Raw genomic sequence first — 21,625 nt, 5'->3', positions numbered from 1 at the left:
CACCCATTGCTGAGAACCTTTTTTTGTCTTACTGCATTTACGTACTCTTCGTATCTCATCTCCAAACTCCTACCTGATTGTCCTAGGTATTTCTTTCAACAACTTTGGCACTTGATGCAATATACTCCTGATCTGTTGAACTTACTTGACTAATTAACCTTATGTGAATTGAATAAAATTCTCTTATTATTGTTGTTTGTATTAAATGCAATGTCAATATCCTTTTTGTTAATAATCTTTTTTATTCCATACAAGTGTCCGTTGTGGAATTTTATTACTGCCACATTCTTCCTTTCTTTCTTTCTTTCTTTCTTTCTTTCTTTCTTTCTTTCTTTCTTTTCTTTTCTTTTTCCAAAGTTGATCTGTGTTTATATACTAACTTGCTCTTTATTTTGTCTACATATTTCTTCGAATATCCATTTCTCTTAATGATCTCCCTATTGTATTAATTTCTTTTTTGAAAGCTTGTCTTTTTAAGGGGAATTTAAGGGCTCTACTGATCATACTGTAAAATGTTGCCTTCTTCTGCTGCCCTGGATGGTTGAAGTCCTTCCTAATAATACTAGTAGTTGTTTCTTTTCTAAAAGCCTGGTACTCTAATTTCCTAATATTTCTCGTTATTTTGATGTCTAAATAGTTCAGCAATCCTCCTTCCTCTGACTCCATTGTAAATTTGATATCTTTGTCTATTTCATTCACCCTTCTTAATACTTCTACCGGCTTGTTCGTCTATAATAATGAAAATGTTGTCCACATATCTCACCCATTTGATTAACATTGAATTTTCATTATGAGTTTTTACAACTGGATACCCTCCCTGACATCAACCTCATCAGAGGAGTAAATGAGATGAAATGAATGACATGATATTTGATAAGGAGGTAGGGAGATGGGGAAACCCAGTGCTAGCACAAGCCTACTCTTGTCGAATAGCACCAAGGGGTCTGCTCAAGGCTTAACATCCCCATCTGGCAGACAAATCTCCTTCAACAGCATCATTCGCCCTCACTCCGAATGAACAGTGTGGAACGGTTTGGCTTTGGCGGCAATCTTTTTATACACAATCTAGTGATTAGAAATTGTATATCCCCACCTCTCCCATGCTGACGACCAATATTCTGATGGTGAAAATTTTTTGACCAACAGGACTAGAGCTGGCTAACCACTGCATCAGACCATATAGACTTGATGAAATAATGATCATGGCCACAAGGCAGCCACCTACATAAAACTAAAGTGTCAGGGGGGAAAAAAAATAATTAAAAATTTTAAGTGTACAGACAAAAGTACTACTTTCTCTATATGTGACACTCTCCAAGAAATGATACATTAAGTCGCACAATAAAATTTTAAGCTATAAAGGAAAAAGGTGAGAAGGGCAAGAAAAACTGATTTTTTTATTTCAGTACTGTTGGCCTGATTCTTGAACTACGTGATAAAAGCAGGGACAACGATTTCACCATACAGAAAAGTCTTCAAAATAACCTTAGAAACATGCTGTTCAGTCTATAAAACCATACCTTAAGTCACAAAGGAAATTTAACATTGGCGACTAAAGGTATGGTTTCTTCAATGGAGGTTCTGCATTTTCTTCTTGTACCAAAATATGAAATAACCAGCTTGTGCATCAAGATAATGTATGGTTACAACTATAGACTTCATTGTGGGCTGCATATTTTGTAACGGGTAATTCCATTCAGCAGAGGGGTCCAGTCATAGTGCTGTGATTTGTTTCTTCATCCTAACAACTGCGCTGCACAAAATAAAAATAACATTATCATGTGGATAGTTATGTCAGATTTGAATGAAGAAATAAGTAATAACAATTTCTTTTCTGCCAGTGGGTCATATGAATTTTTTTTTTCTGACTGGGCTTTTGGTCTCATAAAAAAAGAAATACCATGTGACACATACTTCTTCTCTGACAGATATCATCTCAATCATTGAAGATAGCACTCCTCAGTCAAAACTTAACAAAGCTGTCATCATCAGAAAAGAATCTGGCGAGCTGTTAGTAAATATATATGACTGGCAACATAGGTTCACTGCTCATGGTAAGAAAAAAGTTCCTTAGATCACATCTATCAGTCATTTTACTGTAAAAAAAGGATAAGCTCGGGGTCATTATGTGTCAACAAAAATTGGACTGTCCAATTGTAATTGTGAATATTCGTAAGGCAGACAATCTCGCTTAGAACCTCCCAAAGAAGTTGGAAGTAAAAGGCATGACTGCAGAGAGGATGAAATATCTGTTTCAACAACATTCGAGAGTACTGCACAGCAGAAAGAAGAGATTTGTAATGCCCATGGCCAGGTGACATTGAGGCCACTGAAACTGGACCAAGTAGAAAGATGGAATATGTGCGCAAAAGGGAAAGACATATGGTACGTAATTAAGAACATTCCAGAAAACTGAGCAATAATTCAGATTTTTTACTATAGGATATAAGATAGATCACTCACTCACTCACTCACTCTGAGAGACGTGAAGTTCCCATGCTGATCTCACAATCCTCCTCCATCCTTTTCGATCTTTAGCCTGCTTTTCCCAGTTATCAATTTGGAGGGTCTGGCATACCTTGTTGATCTCCTTCTTCCAGGTGCTTCAGGGTCTTCCTGAAGGTTTTTTTCCCATTAAGAGATCCCTTGTATAGATCTAATGGTGCTCCATTATCCCGCATCCTCAGTACATTATAGTGTGTTGTTGAGAGAGGGTGTAAATCTCATAATTAGATCTTTCCTGCCAGCTTTGAGAGATAGGATCGAACCATGGGCCCAATATTTTTTCTATAAACTATATAGGATACAAGATAGATCACTCACTCACTCACTCACTCACTCACTCACTCCATAGGCTTCTGAGGGATGTGAAGTTCCCGTGCCGATCTCACAATCCTCTTCCATCCTTTTTGATCTTGAGCCTGCTCTTCCCAGTTATCCATTTGGAGGGTCTGCCATACCTTGCTGATCTCCTTCTTCCAGGTGCTGCTGCTCTTTCTTGGTTATACTCCTTGTCTTGGAATCATACAGAAGTACTGGTCAAATGATTGTATTGTAGATGATCATTTTTGCATTCCTTGATAAAAACTTGTAGCCTAATGGAGGGCTCATACAGTAAAATGCCTTATTTGCATTCTTAATTCTAGCGTGGTGTTCCTGTTGCCTTCGGTTTTGCTCATCAATTAATACACCAAGGAATTTAAACTCCTCTACTCTTTTAAATATAAATTTCCCAATCTTCAAAGGCAATCTGTCAACCTCCTCATTATTCGGTCTCCGTAACCAGGTAATGTGTGCTTTTATCATTTACCCATAAGCCATTGCTGCCATGTCCTCTAGTTCGACAAATAACTGCCTAATTTCTAATTCATTGCAGCCAATAGGAACAATATCATCCGCAAATGCAAGGACTTTATGTTGTCTCCCCAATATGATGCCAGCAGGCACAAGAGCTAATTTCCTGATAATCTTCTCCAGTGCAATGTTGAATAGAAGAGGAGATAGTGCATCCCCTTGTCTCAGACCAGTTTTATTCGTGAAGGAACTTGATTTTTTTCCCTTGAGCAAAAAACAGCTAAATTACCATCCATACACAGTAATTAATTTTATGGGAAACTCCATAATGATGTTCCACAGCCCTTCTCTATGGATTGAATTATATGCCTTAAAGAAATCTATAAAGAGATAATGAACCGACTCCTTGTGTTCCCACACCTTATCATTAATAGTCTTTTAATTGCAAAAATGTTGTCTGTAGTGGATCTGTTACTATGAAAACTGTTCTGATAGTCCACAATAATATTTTCAGCAAATGGTTTTAAACGCTGTAAAAGAATAAAAGACAGAATTTTGTAGGCCATGTTTACAAGAGATATGCCATGATAATTTTGAAGTTCTCCCTTATCCCCTCCTTTATGAATTGGGACAATAAATGATTGCTGCCATTCTTCTGGAATAACTTCACAGTACCATATCCTTAGAAAGTGCAACGGTTCAAATCCCGTTACAAGAGGATATCTGTATTTTTATTATTGTATGATTTTATCTGTATTTTATTATTATTATTATTATTATTATTATTATTATTATTATTATTATTATTATTATTATGTCAGTATTATTATTATGTCATCTGTGATATTGTTATTATTATTACAATCATCAGTCTTATTCAATTCGATTTTGCAATGCCTGTTGCTTGCAAGATTGTACTTAGGTGTATGCATATATACGTATGTGTAGAATAACACTCAATACCTGTACAGTGAGAATTGTTGTATATATCAGAGATTGGATGTGACGTTGGTACATTGTGCAAGATTGGTGGCGATTCTGCCAAGTCATTGCCAAGTCATGGCTACATCATCGTGAGCTTTTAGAATATGCGCTCAGAGAGTCAGCCGCCCCGGGCGATTTCACCATTGTATGTAATATCTGTCGCGTAGGTGGGAGTATGTCATTGTTATTTCTGGAGATTACGTAGCTGTGTCAACCAACGTCTATATAAGGTAGCTCCATATTGTAGCATCAGTCATTAGTTAAACGGAAGCAGAACAGTGAAGAAGTCTACGAGATGAAGAGACCTCAGTCGGTCAGTCAACGAGTGTGAACGAGAGATGGAGAAGACTCAGTGAGCCATTAATTATTGATTATTGAGAGAGGGAGGCCAAAGTTGGTCCGTCACTTAGTGGAAGACACAGACGCAAGGGCTTACCATGAAGTCAGAGAGGGCAACCCTGGACCTGCCAAGAGGTAATACCATATTGACTTACAAAGAAGTCAGATGATATGGAGAAGAAGCAGTCACAAGGATGTATCACCAAGTTAGGCGTGACACATCTACAGTAAACACCAGATCAAAGGAATACATCGTAATTACACTAAAAGTGTTGAAGGTACAGTCAAGTGAATCAGTGAGGGAAATATTTCGTATAAATTGTTAAATGTCCGGTCAAGAAGAATTCAAATTCATGCCTAGTTTCTTTCAGTTGCAATGTCATAATTTCATATTCTCATCTGTTTTATCGCAACAAGATTCACTATTTTTTGATATATTATTTAAAGAATATATATTCTATCAAACGAATTCATAGTTTTATTTCATTTACAGTAAAATATCTTAACCTCAAAATTAATGGGGAAACCGAACGCCAATCTCCTTTTCCCAGAACTTATATGGTATGTTGTCAAAAGTAAGCTTATTACCCCACACCCTAGAGATAGTCAAGAGTCTCATTCTATTATTGCTGCACTGAGTGGCAGCTGGCGCCCTTCAAATAACGTATGTGTAAGTAAGCAGGTAACAAGTAAGTGTGAGTACAAGGTCCGACGAGTGTGTATTGGTATGTATTAACGTTCGAAATCGCCTTTTTCGCCCAAAAATGCCATTTTAATTTTTTCACTGGAAACGAAAGCTTGAAGTCTCTACTTCAAAATGAGATATAATTCATACATATATTCCAACTGTAAGTATCCGAAAATAAGATTTAAATAGCCACGTGCGTGCGTGATAAGGGGCGTGGCTGCAGTGTCCTGCTTACATGTAAACATCTTGTCAGATTTTCTTATTCAAATTTACCTATTTGGTGTGACATGCCTCCTGAGTACATAGTTCATAGTTCTGACTAACAGATGTCAATACTTGTATATTCCAAAGACTTTTATTCCATTGATAGGCAACGGATATAAACAAATCTTCCTTGTGGCCAAGTGGTCTTTCATATTGTGACCAAAGAGTTTGTTTCTCTGTGAGAGTGTGTATAAAATGGGTTCTAAAAGCCAATGTAGAGCAGAGAAAAAGAGAAAATTTCATGGAAACGGACATAGCATGGTGAATGTCAGTGTTATTTGTGCTATCAGTATAAATAGTGAGACGGAAGGTAGGCCTAATGTAAGGGAATCATTTGCTAGTGATTCTCAGTCCAAACTTTCATCTGTAAATATTGAATCTGATAGTGTTAGTGACATTTACAATACCATTATTGACATAGAGTGCTTTACATGTATATTATTTGCATTAGCTTTCCCTAGTTGCTTCATCTGTAATACAGTTTTTGTAAAAAACCTAGAAATTCTGAGATTTGGTTAGTGAATGTCCCTTGCATTGTTTTGCAGCAACTGTGATTATGAATTCCCCAACTGACAGGAGCACTCATCGATAAGATGCAAAATTATTTGAAATTGCTTTACGTTCCAACACAAGCGGTATTCACGTCATGTCAAATGGCATATGGGCCACATTGTACCATTTGACAGCAACAAAGGACCGTCCCACCCACCATTGGTGTCCTGTAGGAACTGACAGCTTGTGCTCATATCAGTGAGCTAAAGCAAATAATGAGATAGAACAGTTAATTCAAACCAGGCCTGTCCTTTGGCATTCTTCAAGCAGTGAAGCCTATATATGAGCGACTCACTGACCCAGAAATGCTAAGTCCTTGCATGGATTGACTCAAAATAATGAGTCATTCAATACCATGGTATGGAGAAGGTGTCCTAAGGAGACATAAATGTGGGGCTTGATACCTTAAAATTAGGAATGATAGATGCTGTTTGCCATTTCAACTGGGAGAACGGAGTGGAAATAGAAATACTGAATAAGATGGGAATTGCTCCTGGCAAGTACACATCATCTGGTGTACTTGAAGCTGATGCAGTACCATTACACAAAGGTGCAAATCAAAGTACTGCAGAACAAAAGCAGAGGAGGCAGTACTTGAGAGGCAGAAGAAAACTAAAAGAAAACAATAAATTTCTAAAAGAGGGTCCAACCAATGGAGCTGGCAAGTTTCTAGGTGCCCAAATAAGTGGGTTATGTTCATAACTTAGTCCTAGAACTTCAGTGCTGTTTTTCTTGAATGTAATTTTTTGCACACCTTCCCACATTTCAAATAAATTTAAATATCCTTAAAACTGAGATAGAAAATTCAATGATAGATTAAGTTAAAGCTAATGAATGTGGGAATGTTGTAAACTAGTACTTTGTTAATATTGTGAATATTGTTATTGTTATTATTATTTTTATAGCCATTGTAACACGGGTGATTAATTATTTTTAAACTTTTGTCAAAAATTATGTCTAGCTCACTTTCTGTTTTTGATAAATAGAAGATCCTAGTTCACAACATTCTATGAATGAAATACTTCAACTTGGTGAAAACAATTTCAAGATTATAACATTTTTGGAAATTTTATGACATTTTGAAAATTTATGTGTTTTTTTCATTTAACTAATTTTTTGGGTGAAGATAAGGCACAAAATTTTGATTGCATTATACAAAACTGTTAGTTTAATATTTTTTGTTTTATGGTACGAAACTCAAAAAAATCGGTTAAGAATTTTGGATTTTCCTTCGAAACGTTAAAACATACCTTAATGAATGTTAATTTTTAGATTTTCCATTTTAAATGCAGATATTCAGATTTTTCAATATCAATTTAATCCAGTTTTATATGTTTGTAAAATTAGAGTCAGACAGTTAGGAAACTTACAAAAGATCTTTTAAATGTATTTATGTAATCTTTTTCCACCGTATTTAATAAGCTCAGCAGGAATGTTGTCACTACCTGAAACTTTATTGTTTTTAAATGTATAATACTTAATAATAGTTCCTGATATGATGGCTCTGATATTTGTTCTTCTGATGGGGAACTAGATGGTTTACCAATACAGATTTCTGGATCATCACAATTCAGCAAGGAGTCGAAGTATTGCTTACAGTAATTTAATAATTTGTCCTGATCAGCAATTAAATTTCCATATTTCTCTCTCATAATACTTGATCTTGGTTGAAATGCTTTTCTTAATTGTGTTGACAGTTCCATATATCTTGCGGATGTTCCTGTTTCTGTAGTCATCTTGGATTTATTCTATTTGTTGTCTCAGGTGGACTTTTTTCTTTCTATGAATTAATTTACTACATTCTTTCTGTTTTTCTCTGTATAGTTCCTCAACAGCTACATTCTTATTAGACTGCAGCCACGTATTATGCCATATTGCCACTTCATTAACTGCATCTTGACATGCCTCATTGAAGCATTTCTTTTTCTTACTATCACCTTTGGGTATCACTTTCATTGCTACTGTTGTCATGATTTCTTTAGCGTTATTCCACATTCGTTCACAAACCGCTATTTGTTTCATCAATGCCTTCTGTAGGATCCTCTCCCAGAGTATCAAATCTGTTTGCAATTTCCATTATACTTTAAACTTTCATCCTCCTCCTTCAGTTTCTCAGTGTCAAATTTGCATCATTCCTCAGTTTATGACTTACAAGAGGTTTTCAATTTGATTTTAACAGAAGCAATTATCATATTGTGATCAGTTCCTATCTTGGCTCCTCTGTAAGCTCTGATTTCAGGGAGCTTCTATGACTATTATCAATTAGTACATGATCTATCTGATTGGCAGTCTTACCATCACACGAATACCATGTTTCCTTATGTATTTGTTTATGTACTCCGTACATTCATGTTTGTGGATGTAACGAAATTGATTAGTCTAATGGCATTATCATTGCTTTTGTCATGCAGACTTTCCCTTCCTATTGTTTGCACAAAAATTTCTTCCTTTCCAACTTTTGCATTGAAATCACCCAAAATCATTTTGACATCATGTTTGGGTAATTCATTCCACAGTTCTAATAAATCCTCATAAAAGGAGTCTTGATCATCCTTGTCGTTTGTAGGGGCATGGCAGTTCACCAGTGATACGTTAAACTATTTAGAATGTATCCTCAAATAGCGTAATCTTTCATTCACATGTTCAAAGGACAGCACTGACGATACTAGTGAATTTTGGACAGAAAATGCAGTACCATATTTGTGGGGTCCAGTTTCTTTACCACTCTTAAAAAGTGTATACTTCTCCATGTCCTGTACACCCTTACCTAATAACCTAGTCCCTTGAACTGCAGCAATTCACACTCTATACTTCTTCAGCTGTTGACTGAGGATTTCGAAGGATCCAGGTTTATACATGGTTCTTACATTCCAAGTTCCTATTTGTAAAGCCGATTTCCATTGCAGGGTTGTCATATTTTGATATCCATTCTTATTCATCCGAGGCAAATGTGAGTTATTCGTAACAAGCTTTTTTTTAACGCAATAGAGCCATCGACCCTATGTGCAACCCCCTACCTGGAGGGCCAGAGACTTTTCTGTCAGGGTTGCCATACCTTAGCCGAGTAGTCCCAGTTTTAAGGTGCCAGGTACTCGCCCTCACCCCTTCTGTTAGAATAGGATTTGCTGGTTATAATGTATAGCAGGTGGTCCGTCAGCCAAATATTACTGGAGTTTTAGCAGGTACACTTATTCGACAAGGGTGCACCCTCCAAGGTTCTCAACCAGCCGATGCTTGGGATACTGTACCCATTCAGGTCTTTCATGGAGTGGTTTCCCATTCTCTTCCCCATCCTACGCCGTTGGCCATCTAGTGCTTCTTCCATCTTTGGGAGCAGTTTCTCACCCAAGGACAAGAGAGTGCCCTTCCTTCTACCCGCTCATCCACCCTCCTAGGAGGCCATTGGCATTTGGTAGAAGGTGGTCTCCTTATACCAGGAGGTACTCGGTCCCTGCATTCGTTAGCCACCAATATATTATATATATACAACCGTTGTCCCCTCTCTACCACGGGGAGGTGAATGTCTGGATTGATACTGAGACCAAAAGGCATTTCCCAGATTCTCTAGTTCTTTATAGAGGTACAAGTTAGATCCATATTGTAAATCCATAATGGGATACTGACTGTGTGTAGTTTCTGAATGAACTTTTAATTCTCTTGCACTCAGTGTGGCGAACTATTGGTGTGAGAGGTTATGGCAAGAAGGCTTACGGAGCCGATTCATCGGCTATGTCCTATTTAGGGATTTTGGTCATTCGTGTGGCTGTTAAATGGTAACAGATGATCGTGCAGTAACTTGGAGCACTAAATTTGCATTTTACTCAACAGCCCTACGAAATATTTTTATTTTCAACAAACAAAATCTGTTGACCATGGATGTTTATGTTGTGGTTCGAAGTTATTATTGTGTGAATCTGTTTCTGGTTGGGTTATGAATACAACAATTTCAGTTTAGTTTAGAGTTTAGTTTGTTTCTTTGGTATATCGTGTGTTCGCTGTACTTTCTGAACCATAATTATACATCTTCTCATTACTCCTTTGTTGCATGTGCTTACTTTATCTTTTTCTCACAATGGCTGGGCCATGTTCAAGGCTGAATGGTTCCGATATCCTTGAATTTTCTGATGATTTAGACAGTAATAGCGACTTTTTTTTTTTGTCGAAAGTGATTCCTATTATGTGGGAAGTGATGATTTTACTCCTGAAGATTTCCGTGCAGTCACAGCTTCTTACCAATTGCAGCATAAAAATCATATTGATATCAAATTACTCAGAATTAAATATATTTTCTTTCAGTTTTAAGAGTAAAGAAGATGAAATAATGTCTGATATTTCCGTCATTGAAAAAAAAAAAAAGTTATTTTTCAAAATTTAATATTTTTTCTGCTTTTCCAATAATAATGGATTCAAGGCATATTCACTTCTGAAATGCTCATACTTTCCTATATTAATGTGATTTATTTGATTTTAATATGTGTTAAAATATTTACGTGCTGATTTTTTGTAATGTGGTTGCAAAAACACAAAAATTAGTTTGAGCTCCATAGAGCAAAATCCTTGCATATAGGCTGAGTGCAAGAGGGTTAAAATATCCATTATTATTATTATTTTTTTAAGTCAACATAGGTTTATGGAGGTTTTCCTTCTTTTTGTCAGCCCAATACTGTTTCATCCTTTCTGAATGTAATTTTCTTTCTGCTTCTGGAAACTCTTCCTATTCTGTGCTTGTTGATTTTTGTCTGTAGTCTAGTGTGTTTATCTTTCAGTATGTTGAGTGTATTTGTATTGTAATTTCTATTGTAATATGCACCTCTCTCAATTCTTCTTTAAGTTCTGTGATCCATCTAATATTATTCTTACTCTTACTCTTCCATAATTTTTCTACTGATTCTATTTTCTGGTTACCATATTAGATGGCCTAAGAATGATATTCATTTCTTTTTTGTTGTGCTAGTCACAGGTTCTATTTCTTTATAAACTGTCTCATTTGAAGCTAGTCTCCAGACTCTGTTTACTTGATAATTTTTATTTAAACAGGTTCTCACTATTCTCCTTTCTAACTTGATTACTCTGTCTATTGCAGCTGTGTTTGTTGTTTTGAATAATGTTGCATATGTAATTTGTGGCTGGGTGACTGTTTTGTAGTGTTTCAATTTGGTTGCCATTAAGAGACACTTTTTATTATATGTATTCTTGGTAATATGCCATGCTGTAACCAGTTTATCTGTTCTATTTTGCCATGCTGGTTTCTCTTTCAGGTTATATGTGATTATTTCACCTAAATATTTACACTTTCCTACAATTTTTAATTCTTGGTCTCCCAGCTTAATTTTGTTCACAAGCAGAAGTTGAGTTAACATTATTTCTGTTTTTTCAAATGAAATTTTCAAACCAATATTTTGAGCTATTTCCTATAAAGATTTTATTTGTTGTTTTGTTTCCTGAATATCATTGGCCAGAAGAGCTAGATCATCAGCAAATCCTAGACAGTTCAAATGTATGTTATCCTTCTGGATTCCCATTTTTATATTTTTCGAGTTGTTCTTGTGCCATTCCCTCATAACGTACTCTAGTGCACAGTTAAAAAGAAGAGGTGACAATCCGTCACCCTGTCTTGAACCAGTTGTTACCAAGAATGGTTCAGAAAGTTCTCCTCTGAACTTAATTTTAGAAATTGTATTAGTTAGATGAAGTTCAATCAATGTGATTAGCTTTGGTGAAGTCCGAAATGTCTTAAAATTTTTAAAGATGATAGTCTGTGCTTGGAGTCGTTACCTTTCTTCGTTTTCTGTAATATGCCATGACTAGCTTCAAAGTTATTATTTGTTCAGAGCAGCTTCTCCAAGGTCTGAAGTCTCTCTGGTATTCACCTAACTCTTGATCAAGTTGTTCTTTAATCCAATTATATAGTATCTTAGAGAAAATCTTATACGTGCAGTCAAGGATGTAAATATTTCTACAGTTGTCTGGATTACTTCTTTCAGTTTGGATTAATTATAGCTGTTGTCCATTGTTCTGGGAATTTTTCTGATATACAAATCTTCTGTAATATCTTATGGAGGAATGTCTTGAGTTGCACTGCTGGCATATTTCCACATCTCTGCAAAAACTTGGTCTTCTCCACACATATTGTAGTTCTTCATTTCTTTAAGCACTGTTTCAACTTCTTTTACTGTAGGTGGGTGTATATTTTTCCTTTTTATTTTTTTATATTATAATTATTGTATCCTAATCTTCTTTGTAAATCTTAAGACAGAATGTCTGCATATATGAGTCGCAATACTAAAAATTTCTGTTCCACTTCACTTCACTTCTTTTTTTAATTTTGAACATGTTTACATATTTAATCAGCCAAATTTTCTTAAATCCTTAATGTATTTTCAGAGTATTATACCCCATTTTCCAACTGATGTTCTTGAAATTCAATCAATTCTGTCTTAAAACTTCAAAGTTACATAAAGTGATCAGTTTTTAAGCTGGAGACTTCGAGTTTTCACGAAAATGCAAATTTAAGCTGATAAGAATGTACTACACCAGGAAATCGTAAAATTTAAGAAACGAGATTTTAACTTCCGGAGGTGCATATGGCCCTGAGGTTCACTCAGCCTACACCAGAAATGAGTACCAGGTTAATTCCTGGGGGCAAAGGCGGCCGGGCGTAGAGCTAACCACTCTACCCCATCAAGTGCCGAGGTTACGGGTAGTGGAAACCTTTACCTTCCACCCTTCCAAGGGTCTTCATAGCCTGTATGGAGATGACCTTGCTTTTGATCGCAAATTTACCAGCGATCAAAATGTATAATAAACCAAAGATGAGATTTTCCAACTTAAGCTATGGTTTCTTAGAGAGCATCACATATAGAGATAAACATTAACATACAAAAACTTGTAGATTACTGGTATATCTTAATATTCATAAAATTTCCTTCATTTCTTCTTTGTTGACAGAAAGGTGTCCTACGAGGCTGTTTCCTGGCCTTCAAGTATATGGGTAAGGATCAGTGTGGCAACGGAGGTCTTATTGTGAATTGCGCTTCCATCGTAGGTCTTCAACCTCTTGTAGGGGCTCCTGTTTACTGCTGCACTAAGCATGCCGTCATCGGCATCACAAGATGTTTCGGAGTAAGTGAATTTTGCTTTAAAAATTCAAATAGCCATTGACCTTAAATTATAGAGCAAGTTGCTCATGAGGTTTTGGTCATTTAGTTGTGAGCTTGCATTCAAGAGATGGTGGATTCGAACCCCACTGTCAGCAGCGCTGAAGATGGTTTTATATGATTTCTCATTTTCACATCAGGCAAATGCTGAGGATTACCTTAATTAAGACCCAGTCACCTCTATTCCAATCCTTGCCCTTTGCTATTCTACTGTTACTATAAGACCTGTCTGTGTCAGTGTGATGTAAAAACAAACAGAAAAGAAGAAACTCATTTCTGAAATTCATTCATGCTTGAAATAAGAATGGTGCAAACATCGAAGAAACATAGTTTGAATTTCTCCAAAAACGGTCAAAGAAGTTAGAGGAGCATAAAATCAATAGCATTATTAACAGTTTGGATTTAGAAATGGTTTTGCAACTTGTGAAGCTCTTTTCAGATTAACAGTCCTTCTACAGGAATACCAAGAACAACAGAAAGATGTCTACAGCTGGTGTTGAGTTTGTAAATGAAAGAATTATAATAATACACCTGAAGATAGTTAAGGTGTATGCTCCACAGACAGGACATAGCGTGGAACGAAAAGGAGAGTTCCTCAATGAACTGGAAACACATATTGTTGGAGATGGGATCATGATAATGGAAGATGTGAATGCTCATGTGGGAACTGATAGAATGGGGCATGAGAATGTTCTGGGCCCACATGGCATGGCGATAGAAATGAAGATGGAGAGAAACTGCTGGACTTTTGTATCAGAAATAAATAACCTGATAATAAGGAACACATGGTTTATGAAGAGGAATGGCCATAAGATCAGCTGATATAGTTGGGATGGACAGTATGGAACATTCATCAATTTTATAATAGTAGTCCGAGAATGGGGAAGATATGTCGTGAATACGAAGATAATCCGTAGTGAAAATATGGAAGGTGATCATAGATTATTAATTGTGGAATTAACATGTTCCGTGCGGTTCGGGTCACCATGTGCCCCGAAACATGTTACTCTTCTCCGTCGGTGCGAACTTCCCAGAATTGCGAAGTAAGTAACTACGTCCTAGTTACGAATTTCCGTTAACTAATGGCAACCTAGTGTTCCAATTGAAGTAAAGGATCGAGGCATACTGCTAGTTTTGATCGGCCCACCGGTGACCCGAAGGAAGTTTTTTTCATCTTCCATTCATATCGCTTCGGGTCACCCTGAGTCCCGATTGTTGTCTGACCTATATTTTTTCGCGGGAATCGCTTAGCGCGGTTACGGTGAATGAAGCCTAGAGTGTTGCTTCCCGCAAATGGTAGATTGTTGTTTAAGGAGTAACCCTTCTGATATCTGCTTTCTACATTGCTCTTAGGAAAGCCTATAGAGGTTACTGGAGTAGTTATTGATATATTTATTATCTTCCGAATATAATATTTACAAGCAATTTCACGTCCTTTTTAGGTATGGAGCTTTCACATTCTGACACACCGGTGGCACGGAAAAGAAAGAGGGTTAGGACAGCACTGGGGTAGGCTTATATCACGTTCCGTGCGGTTCGGGTCACCATGTGCCCCGAAATATGTTACTCTTATCCGTCGGTGCGAACTTCCCAGAATTGCGAAGTGAGTAACTACGTCCTAGTTACGAATTTCCGTTAACTAATCGACAACATAGTGTTCCAATGGAAGTAAAGGATCGAGGCATACTGCTAGTTCTGATCGGCCCACCAGTGACCCAATTATTTCCGGGGTCATTTCTGTTTCACGCAATTGTTGAATCGGAACACTGTCGCACAGGTAAATACGCTGGAATGTCTCCTCAACAATAACGCACACAACAAGTGCACATGCATGGTTTAGGACGTCATACTAGGGAGTAAACAAAGTCAAATTCGTCAGGTCACCGGTGACCCGAACCGATAATAACTAAAGGCAGCATCGGGTCACCGGTGGGCTGATACGACGTAACATTAAGTCATCGAAATTCACTGCCGCAGGGAACGTGTTAAAACAAGTAAAAATCCCTAAAATTGTATTGAAGAACAAACCAAAGATCAGGATTTGGGAATTGAAGGAGGAGGTTAAAAGAATGGCATTCCAAGATTGTATAAAAAGGAAGTTGCCTAACACAGAAATACAAAGAGGAGAAGAAGAGTGGGACTATTTAAGACAGACATTTATGGAAGCAGCAATTGAGATATGTGGGAAAACAAAAGCAAAGGTCAAGGGAAAGGAGACACGGTGGTGGACAGACAAAATAAAAAAAGAAATAAAAGAAAGGAACAAGGTGAAGAAAGAAATGGATAAGGAAAAGCAAAAAATGTATCAGAGGGATGAGAATAGGATAGAAAGGTTACACGTGGAATACAAAAGATTGAAACTACAAGTAAAGAGGAGTATCAAGGAAGAAAAGGAGAAATGTTGGGCAGAGTTAACCCAACAAAATTGAGCAAGATAGTTGAGGAAATCAGAAACTATTATACAGAGTTATAAAATCAAAAAAGAATATATCAGGAAAAATTCCACTCATTAGAGAGAGAAGATGGTGCATAATGAAAAGGGTCTTCAGAAGGTGATGGTAAAGTATTTTGAAAAACTTTATAATGAGGATAACTGCTCAGAGGAAGGAGGAGATAAGAAAATGGAAATAACAGACGGAGAAAAGAAGAGAACCCGATAACATGGTTGGAACTTGAAAGGGCAGTGAAAGCAATGACCAAAGGTAAAGCAAGTGGAAAAGATCAATTCAATGCTGATATGATTAAGGCAGCAGGAAGCATTGAACTACAGTGGCTATACAGAGCCCTCAATGCCATATGAAAGGATATAAGGATACCTGAAGATTGGCAACAAGGAAGCATTGTACCACTGTTCAAAAAAGGAAATAGGAAGAAATGTGAAAATTATAGAGGTATAAGCCTATTATCACATGGGCTATAATTTATGGAGAAAGTCATAGAAAAAAGACTGAGGGATATAATAGAAACACAGTTAGAGGAAGGTAAATATGGCTTTAGACCAAATAGATCAAAAATAGACTTGATATTCCAATCCCTTACTCTTCATCCTATAAATTAAATTTTGCCAAAATTTGTCCTCTTGAATTTCAACTTTATGTTTATATGTCATGCTCTCCAGGAAACCATACCTTAAGCTGAAAAGTTTCATTTGTGGTTATTTTATATTTTGATAGTAGGTAAATTTTCAATTACTTTCATGAAAACTAGAAGTCTCTAGCTTAAAAACTTCATGTAACTATGAAACTGTAAGACAAAATCTATTGAATTTTGAAAAAATTGTTTGGAAAATACGATATAGTACAGTACTCCAATAACTTATTAAGGAGTTAAGAAAATCTGACTATTTCACTGGATAAAGGAATATCAGTTTTTCTTATTAAAATAATTTTCATAAATATGTAAGAGTTTTATTCTCTGAAAATTAAATATAGAAATACTGTATGTAAACTTGTTCAAAATTTTAAAGAAGTGAAACAAAAAGTTCCAGTCTTGCAATGATCATACATGCTGAAGTTCTATCTTAAGAAGTTCAAACAAGATTAGGACAATAATTATACTAATAGTAACAATGTTAATAATAATAATAATAATAATAATAATAATAATAATGATGATGATGATGATGGATATATTTAAAATATCATTCTTAAACTACACACAGTCAGTATCCTATTAGGGATTTACATTATTAATCTATCTTGTATCCTGTACTAAAAGAACTGTGTTGTATTAAAATTAAAGTATTAAAATTTACCTATGATAACAATGACATTTACAGTAAGATACAAAAGTTGAAAACTAGAAAAGCAGCTGGAATTGATAAGATTTCTGGGGATATACTAAAGGCAATGGGATATAGTGCCATATCTGAAATACTTATTTGATTATTGTTTGGTTGAAGGAGCAATACCAAATGAATGGAGAGTTGCTATAGTAGCCCCAGTGTACAAAGGAAAGGGTGATAGACATAAAGCTGAAATTTACAGGCCTTGTATGTAAGCTTTGGGAAAGCATTCTTTCTGATTATATTAGACATGTTTGGGAAATTAATAACTGGTTTGACAGAAGGCAGTTTGGGTTTAGGAAATGTTATTCGATTGAAGCTCAGCTTGTAGGATTTCATCAAGATATAGCAGATATCCTGGATTCAGGAGGCCAAATGGACTGTATCGCAATTGACCTATCTAAGGCATTTGATAGGGTAGATCATGGAAGACTACTGGCAAAAATGAGTGCAACTGGACTAGAAAAAAGAGTGACTGAATGGGTGGGTATAATTCTAGAAAATAGAACTCAGAGAATTAGAGTAGGTGAAGCTTTATCTGACCCTGTCATAATTAAGAGGGGAATTCCTCAAGGCAGTATTATTGGACCTTTATGTTTTCTCCTCTGGAACGAACAAGTTCCCTTAAGATCAAAGCAGATTCTATTCCAATCATACTTCACCCCCATACTAACATATGGCCTAGAAACCTGCACAACAACCCAACAAGTGGATAGCAAACTACAAGCCGCAGAAATGAAGTTCCTACATACTATGGTACAGAAGACAAAAAGGGACAGGGTAAGGAATGAAAGAATAAGGGAGGAAGCTGGTGTGTACCCATCCCTGTATGAAAAAGTGTCAAGGGCCCGTTTGAAATGGTTTGGCCATGTCAAACGATTGGACGATGGAAGGACAGCAAAACAATGGCTACACACAGTCGTGGCTGGAAAACGACCGGTAGGAAGACCTAGGAAGAGATGGCTGGACCAAGTGAAAGAGGACATAGGCACAAGAGGAGTCAGCTGGGATGTTGTCTTGAGAGAAGAGTGGTACATGGACAGACAGAAGTGGAGAGTGCTCGTAAACCACACCCGGGCAACTGGAGTGAAAAACTGATGATGATGATGATGATGATGATGATGATGATGATGATGATGATGATGATGATATCAATGATATGTGTAAAGAAGTGGAATAAGAGATAAGGCTGTTTGCAGATGATGTTATTCTGTACAGAGTAATAAATAAGTTACAAGGTTGTGAGTGGCTGCAGGGTGACCTCGATAGTCTTGTAAGATGGACGGTGGGCAATGGTATGATGATAAACGGGGTTAAAAGTCAGGTTGTGAGTTTTACAAATAGGAAAAGTCCTCTCAGTTTTAATTACTGCATTGATGAGGTGAAAGTTCCTTTTGGGGATCATTCTAAGTACCTAGGTGTTAATATAAGAAAAGACCTTCATTGGGGTAATCACATAAAGATGATTGTTAATAAAGGGTACAGATCTCTGCACATGGTTATGAGGGTATTTAAGGGTTGTAGCAAAGGAGAGGGCATATAAGTCTCTGGTAAGACCCCATCTAGAGTATGGTTCCAGTGTATGGGACCCTTACCAGGATTACTTGATTCAAGAACTGGAAAAAATCCAAAGAAAAGCAGCTCGATTTGTTCTGGGTGATTTCTGGCAAAAGAGTAGCGTTACAAAAATGTTGCAAAGTTTGGGCTGGGAAGATTTGGGAGAAAGCAGACGAGCTGCTTGATTAAGTGGTATGTTCCGAGCTGTCAGTGGAGAGATGGCATGGGAGCACATCAGTAGATGAATAAGTCTGAGGGATGTCTTTAAAAGTAGGAAAGATCACAATATGAAGATAAAGTTGGAATTCAAGAGGACAAATTGGGGCAAATATTCGTTTATAGGAAGGGGAGTTAGCAATTGGAATAACTTACCAAGGGAAATGTTCAATAAGTTTCCAATTTCTTTGCGATCATTTAAGAAAAGGCTAGGAAAACAACAGATAGGGAATCTGCCACCTGGGCAACTGCCCTAAATGCAGATCAGTAGGGACTGATTGATATTGATCGTTGCTCTTTTTCTGGAATGTTCTTAATTATGTACTGTGTACCTTTTCCTTTTGTGCACACAATCCGTCTCGTTACTTGGCCCAGGTTTAGCGTCCTTAATGTCGCCTGGCTGTGGGCACAACAAATCCCTTGTTTTTTCTTGTACATTACTCTTGAACCTTGTTGAACAGATATTTTGTCCTTTGTGCAGTCATGCTTTCATAGTTCCAACCTTTTAGCTAGGGTCTGAGGGAGATTAGCTGCCTCACAAATCTTCACAATTACAGTTTGTCAAACCAACTTTTGTTAACACAAAATGACCCTAGGCATATTATTTTTCACAGTAAAATAATTGAAAGATGTGATCTGAGGAACTCAACTCAGTTGCTTATACTCATCAAAAGAAAATTCTACACTGCACTAACTCCCATAGTATATCTGTTCACAACCACACCTCAACTTCAAAATCTTGTTTATCTTTCAGTTTTCATCCACATCAGAGTTTTCAAAACCATAGTCCGGTCCTGTTAAAGGTAGACCAAATTGTCAATATTGTCAAATTCTGTAATAAGGTTTTCACTCTCTTAATCATTTTATTGACTAATTGTAAAAAAGAAAATGCTGAAGAAAATTTTTGTCCTACAAGAAATTATATGAGAAGAATTTTTTGGCACATTAATTCCAGCCTTTGCAATCGAACCTCAGACTATCGATATGCATTAAATATCTGCACTTACTATAGACATGTCAAGTAGTGGAATATTAGAAAGCACATCAAATATTACATTCGCAGTGTCTCCTTTATCACATTCTCTATCATTATTGGAATTGAAACATGAAGGAAAGTAATCATTATAAACTTCCTGAATTTCATCAGAAATCTTAGCACCACTAGGGAAAGAGTTAGAGATATCTCGCTCAGTATCTCCATCAGTTGTAGTGGAAAAGTGGATAACATCAGTCACACTTCATTCCCTTGCCTCACAGCACTACGACTGGGGTAATGCGCAGGCAGTCCAGTTATAACATATGCAGCCTAGTAAATGAAGTCTCCACCTGTTTTGTTATTCTAATTTATTTCAGGATGACCCAATAACACACACACATACACACAAGTCCATTCTTTTATGATCAACCACACTCACTAATTGCTGTCTATTTACAAGTCTCTCTTCCTTACAGCACAGCATGCGGTCCAGCCCATGGCTGTAACTGGAGACAGTTAATCCTTACTTTCATTTCCCCAAGTCCAGTCACCTCATACAGCAAATGTGTGCAGACCGCTGGATTTGAACACAGGGCTACGGGCTACACAACACATGATGACTATTCCTTGACTTGACTCCGGGGACAATCCAGTAATTCACACAATTACATGCAGTGAACAACTAAATAGCAATAGCTCAACAGTATTCAGCAGGAGGACGATACTCACAAAAGCGAATATTAACACAGGTCCATTTACCCTCACACTCACAACAGCAGCTTCCCTCACTGACTCACAGCGATCTTCAATCCACAGAATACACAAACACACAGTACTCTCAGTTAGTACACAGTCTTCCATTCTGCACATCATCTGCAGTCCAGCTACTAACTTGACACTCTGACACACCAACAACAGATCCTCGTTCAGACCTTGGTGGGACACAGTGACAGCCAACACCTCTGTCGCTCTCAGCCCAGTCACCAAACCCCAACACACTAAATCTCACGCTGACTCCACCACGGAGTCCAACACTGATTCCACCATGGAGCCCAACTCTGCCTAACTGTCCACAACTAGCCTCCCTTTTTATAGCTCACGTCATGGGAATGAGAACATTATCTATTAACTTGACCATGATGGCCACTAATGGTCTGTACTGACTTAATTATAACAGTTAATTGTGCCTAGGTTCTGCCTAGTCAATACAATTCAAAATGTATTATTATTTAAACTATCATTTCCTTATTTACAAACACAAGTACTTTTCGAAAAAACAAATTCTCTTCTTCAGCTTGTTAGTAAAGTCACATGTATCAAAGATCTTATTTATAATGAACTATGTGCTGAAAGTTTGCGGACAAAATGACAATACAACAATGTTAAAAATTCAAACATGAGAATCTTTCACGTTATGTCCCAAATCTATGAAATGTCTGTATATGATGTATTAAAATACAGCTGGTTGGCTGTTGGTCCATTGTATTTAAATGTGGCATTATTATGGTCTTTCATAGTCCCACAGTTTGGTGTTAAGACCGTCTGCTTACCTTACAATATCTTAACAGAAAGGATATCTGTTAATATGTAGATCAAGCCTGCCAGGTTAAAATGGACTTTTTTATTTGTCTGTAAGAAAAAAGAAAAGAACTAAAATGTAATGGTACTAAAGACAAACATGATGGGCTGAGAAACCAATGTTGAAATAGAAAGTAACTTACATAGGATAACCCGCACGAACACCCATGTCCGCAGTGTCCGCACTGGTAGCAACAAAGACATAAAAGGCAAGAAGAAAAACAAAGTGGAAGCAC

The 21,625-nt window shown here is 36.8% G+C and overlaps 1 protein-coding gene across 1 annotated transcript in view; it reads left to right on the top strand.

Moving 5' to 3' along the window:
* LOC136874863 (alcohol dehydrogenase 2) overlaps positions 1 to 21,625 on the top strand; it is a 181,653-nt gene that overhangs the window by 98,565 nt on the left and 61,463 nt on the right. The window contains exon 5 of the mRNA XM_068227919.1: positions 13,070 to 13,243. Coding sequence (XP_068084020.1) covers positions 13,070 to 13,243 — 174 coding nt within the window. The remainder of the gene's footprint in view (positions 1 to 13,069; positions 13,244 to 21,625) is intronic.

The sequence above is a fragment of the Anabrus simplex genome, chromosome 5 (assembly GCF_040414725.1).
Source record: "Anabrus simplex isolate iqAnaSimp1 chromosome 5, ASM4041472v1, whole genome shotgun sequence".
NCBI lineage: Eukaryota > Metazoa > Arthropoda > Insecta > Orthoptera > Tettigoniidae > Anabrus > Anabrus simplex.
Note: the sequence above shows the minus strand (reverse complement) of the source record. Positions and strands in the feature narration are given on the sequence as shown.